The following is a 4,942-nucleotide window of genomic DNA, read 5'->3' on the forward strand; positions in this document are numbered from 1 at the left end:
GCCGGTACCTCTCAACCTCACGCACTAACTCAGGCTCCTTCCCCACCAGAGAGGTAACATTCCATGTCCCTATTGCCAGTCTTGGCAGCCGGGGGTCAGTCCGCCAGGGCCTCCGGCACACAATGCACCCGACCCCTATGGCGCCTGCTGCGGGTGGTGGGCCTGCGGGAGGATGGGCCCATGTCTCCTCTTCGGGCTGTGTCCGGCCGGGCCCCATGGACTAAGGCCCGGCCACCAGACGCTCGCCCTCGGGCACCCTCCCCGGGCCTGGCTTCAGGGCGGGGCCCCGGTAACCCTATCCCGGGCAGGGTAAACTGTTCCCTCGGTGTTTTTTTCATAAGGGTCTTCTGAATCGCTCTTTGTCTGGTCCCTCACCCAGGACCAATTTGCCATGGGAGACCCTACCAGGGGGCAAAAGCCCCCAGACAACATAGCCCCTGGGATCCCTGGGATCCCTGGGACACACAAACCCCTCCACCACGATAAGGTTGCGATTCACGGAGGAGCTCATCTGGAGGATTTTGGTCATTTCTTCTTTTTCTGCTTTCTGCAGACAGACTTCTAGGTTTAGGCGTGCAGTTCTCACCTTCAACACAGTCCAGACGTCAGTCTTAACACTTGAATGAAGCTTTGCTGTGCTGTGTTTGTATTGTGTTTTTGTTTACTTCAACAGAAACAGAAATGTGCAATTTATGTACACACAGCATGTAAGCAACATTTAAAAACCCCTTGAAGATCTCCAGACATCAGGTCATTGTTAAAATTTCAATAACAATTTGGCGTTGTCGAGCAGGGTTCCTCGTGTTACAGGTATAGCCCTTTAATGAAGGCTGTGGAAGGATATGTGGGACTGCTCCTGGAGGTGTGTGTCTGAGTGAGGGAGAGAGGAAAACAAGGGGATCACAAGTAGCTACGGAAGAAACAGAAAATAAAGGCATTAAAAAGGGAATATAACAACTCTCACAGCAGCTCGAGGTGTGTGCGATGTTCGTTCTGAGTAAATTGTTGGAGCCCACTTTTGGAAGAAAATAAAGTTCCGGTAAAGCAGTTTTCCTACGCCTCCTTCTGTCTCTTCAATAGCAAAGTTGACCTGTGCAGTAAGCTTGTTACCGGCTACGAGCCAGTCACGGAACCCGAAGTAACAGCCAGAGGTCTTCTTACTACGGCCTGGCGAGGCAATACTAGGGGCTCTTTTCCAGGATTAAACTCTGCAAAGTGCCAAGAGAGAAGGAGAGCAAACTTTTTTTTCTCAGACAGCAGAGAGAATGGGGGCGCCGGGAGATGCTGAAGGGGACGACAAGGTAATGCACTTCAATAACATTAGCAACCCATTTTTGTTGGAATGCCCATAAAGTGGCAAAGTTAATATGGACCGTGCTACTGACAGAAACAATAAGATCTGTAGTGGCAACCCCTTCATCACAGGCAAGGGCGTACATTTGGTTTTGGCATTGGTGGGGACCGAACCCTGACCTGTTTCTTTTTTCTTTTTTCCTTTTTGTTTTTGCTTCTTGATAAAAAAAAAAAGGAGAAATATACTTGCCTACATATGCTATTCTGCATGCTTTTAAACCATTTAAAATTACAATTCATAGTTTTATATGTGAATTATATAATGTTAAATTACTATTAAACAAATGACTGACTAAGTATTTTAGGCTTTAGTTTACTTCAGCCATATTCCATATAAATCAGGTATCATACAAAAATAAAAATAGCTTCAAATAAAGTCATGACAATAAAAGAATATGACTTTAAGGACTTAACAATATTAGTTCAGTTATAGTACACCAACATCTGTTATACATTAGCACTAAGGGAACACTGAATGACCTGGTGGTTTTTGTCCATAAAACTACTCATCTAAGATTACCACAAAGTAAAAGATCTCTCAGCAAAATTATGCAATATTTTAGGCACTATTGCCCCGATCAAGTCAGGGAGCTGGGATGTTTTATTCTAAACATGAACTCCTGTTACAGCAACAGACATGGACTACTGGTGTCCCACACAACAACTCAATGTCCACTATGTGAAGGAGCCAAACACATGCCTTCTCCTCTCGTTAACTGAGATAAACTGCTGGCATATTGGTTTTACGTCTATGCTGTCCAGTCTCTCCTGGTGGACCTTAGCCATGTTTTTAGTCTTCTGAGAGCACTGAAGCTTCTTTCAGCCTCAGTACATGCATTTTATCCTCAGATTAAAATTATTATTATGTGCTTGATGTGCCTCACCTTTAGCCCTGGCTCTTCTCCTCTGACTGCACTAGGACATATTGCTTCCTGATAAAATAACACATTGATTCGTGCCATATAAAAAGTGAGACATGTCAATTCAGATTCTTTGTCAAATATACACTAATGAATCAATTTACATCAGCAGCCTAACAATTGTCATGATAATAAATACTAGTTAATCTATAGCACTAAATCATCAGTCAGTCACCTGTGACCTCGCCTCTTCACCTCTGTCCGAGCTACAACATGGCAGAGCTGCACTGTCACCTGACAAGCGGGCCTTAAAGCCGTTAAGATGCCGCCTAAGAGGAGCACCGTTAATGAGGAGGAACTGGAGGACATAAAGAAATCCCTAAACTTTATGTCAGAAGAAATAACAACAATTTCAAAACAACAAAAACTGATACTTAATTTGATGGATGATATTAAAGAACTAAGAAGGCAGAGCGAGGAAAAGGACAAGAAGATTGCTATGCTGGAAGGACGGGTGTCAGATCTGGAACAATATTCAAGAGTAAATGATGTGATAGTGACAGGACTGGAAACCAAGCATCAGACATATGCGAGGGTAGCAGCATCAGAGAGAGGGGAGCCACCCGAGCAAGAGCTACGCTCTTTGGAAGAACAGGTACTGGCCTTCTTTAAAAGCAAAGGTATCGAAATGGACAATAAAAATATTGAGGGATGCCATCCTCTTCCAAGGAAAAACAAAAATCAAATACCTGCCATTATCATGCGTTTTGTTAATAGAAAACAGAAAAAAGAACTGCTCAAGCAAGGAAGAAAGCTAAAAGGTACAAATGTTTATTTAAATGAACACCTAATCAAGAAAAATGCAGACATTGCAAGACAAGCAAGAATGTTAAGAAAACAGAAGAAAATACAGTCAACTTGGACGTCAGACTGTAAAATATTCATTAAGTTAAATGGAACACCAGAGCAGGCTAAGGTTCTAGTCATCAAAGAGATGACGGAACTAGAAAAATATAACTGATAAATGCAAAGCAGTGCTGAATATGATGGGACCGTCCAAGTGCACAACCAACGCAGATGTCTGACAATTTTCAACTAACAACTCATATAGATATTGAAAATAAGACATTGATGTATGACAGTAACATAGATCCTGATTGTAATTTCTTTAACAATAAGACAAATGAATGCAATTATTATACAAAGGAGCAACTTAAAAAGGAATTCAAGGTAGATCAGGGTATAACAATGGTTCACTTTAATAGTCGAAGCTTATATGCAAACTTTCAATCCATCAAAGACTATATAACACAGTTTGAACAGCCATTCAATGTGATAGCCATATCGGAGACCTGGATAACTCCTGGAAAAGAAGAAGACTTTAAAATAAATGGATATGAATTCCTTCATGTAGACAGGATCAATAAGAAAGGAGGTGGGGTGGCACTTTACATTGATAAAAACCTAAAGTACGAAAGAATGGGAAGAATGATAACTGTTATTGATGGAGTGATGGAATGTTTATCAGTGGAAATAAGTATGGAAAAAAGGAAAAACCTAATTGTCAGTTGTATATATAGAACACCAGGATCTAAGATTGAGATATTTAAAGATAAAATGGAGGACTTATTTACAAATATAAATCAGAAAAGAATGTTTATTTGTGGGGACTTTAATATTGACTTATTGAATCCAAATCATAATAAGAGTACAGAAGAATTTATTGATTCCATGTACAGCATCGGTTTATTTCCACTGATAACAAGACCGACCAGAATAACATCTCATTGTGCAACTCTATTAGATAATATATTTACAAATATAATAGAAGGTAATATAAAAAGTGGGCTGTTAATCAATGATATAAGTGACCACTTACCAGTCTTTGCATCTTATAATTGCCATTATAAAGTGAACAATGATGGACATAAGATTATTTACAAAAGAATAAGAACAGAGAAGACATTAAATTGTCTTAGAAATGAACTTTTAAAGCAAGAGTGGAATATTGTATATGAACAAACAGAAGTTAATAAAGCTTACGAAGGATTTTTAAGAACATTTAACACATTACTTGATAAAAACTGCCCAGTAATTGAAATCAATAGGAAACACAACTATGCAGGAAGACCATGGATGACTAAAGGACTACAAAATGCCAGTAAAAAAAAGAATACCCTATATCGAGAATTCATAAAAAAGAGAACAATAGAAACTGAAAGGAAGTATAAAACTTACAAAAATAAATTAACTAATATAATGAGATCCTGTAAAAGAGAGTATTATATTAAAAGGTTAGAACACAATAAAGATAACACAAGAGATATATGGAATGTATTAAACAGTATAATCAAAAATGAATCAAGGAATAATGATTACCCTGGGTACTTTATAGAAGGGACAAGAAGTATTAATAACATGGAAGAGATAGTAAATGGCTTTAATGAATTCTTTGTAAACACAGGGCCAAAACTGGCAGAAGAAATAAAGGTTGATGGAATAGAAAGGGACACTGGTGAAAATACTGAAAGGAATAGTAGCTCAATGTTTTTAAGAGCAGTGGAAGAGAAAGAGATTTATGACATAGTTAGAGGACTTAAGAACAAAACCAGTGCAGACTGGAATGATATTGATATGGTAACAGTAAAGACAGTTATTGATGGTATTGTAAAACCATTAAAATATATATTCAACTTGTCGTTTCAAAAAGGGGTTTTTCCACAAAAAAT

At 39.0% G+C, this 4,942-nt stretch overlaps 1 protein-coding gene across 1 annotated transcript; it reads left to right on the forward strand.

The window, feature by feature from the left end:
• The first annotated feature begins 2,521 nt into the window (after positions 1-2,521).
• On the forward strand, positions 2,522-4,667 carry LOC148098433 (uncharacterized). The gene has a single exon (XM_087852615.1). The coding sequence runs from the start codon at positions 2,536-2,538 to the stop codon at positions 3,232-3,234; it is 699 nt and encodes a 232-aa protein (XP_087708741.1). The 5' UTR covers positions 2,522-2,535; the 3' UTR covers positions 3,235-4,667.
• Positions 4,668-4,942: the final 275 nt, after the last annotated feature.

This window comes from Neolamprologus brichardi, chromosome 15 (genome assembly GCF_056152115.1).
Source record: "Neolamprologus brichardi isolate AB-2024 chromosome 15, ASM5615211v1, whole genome shotgun sequence".
NCBI lineage: Eukaryota > Metazoa > Chordata > Actinopteri > Cichliformes > Cichlidae > Neolamprologus > Neolamprologus brichardi.

What these genes read in the sequence shown, in the direction of transcription:
- LOC148098433 (XM_087852615.1), top strand. Translation starts at nt 2,536, where the DNA reads ATGCCGCCTAAGAGGAGCACCGTTAATGAGGAGGAACTGGAGGACATA.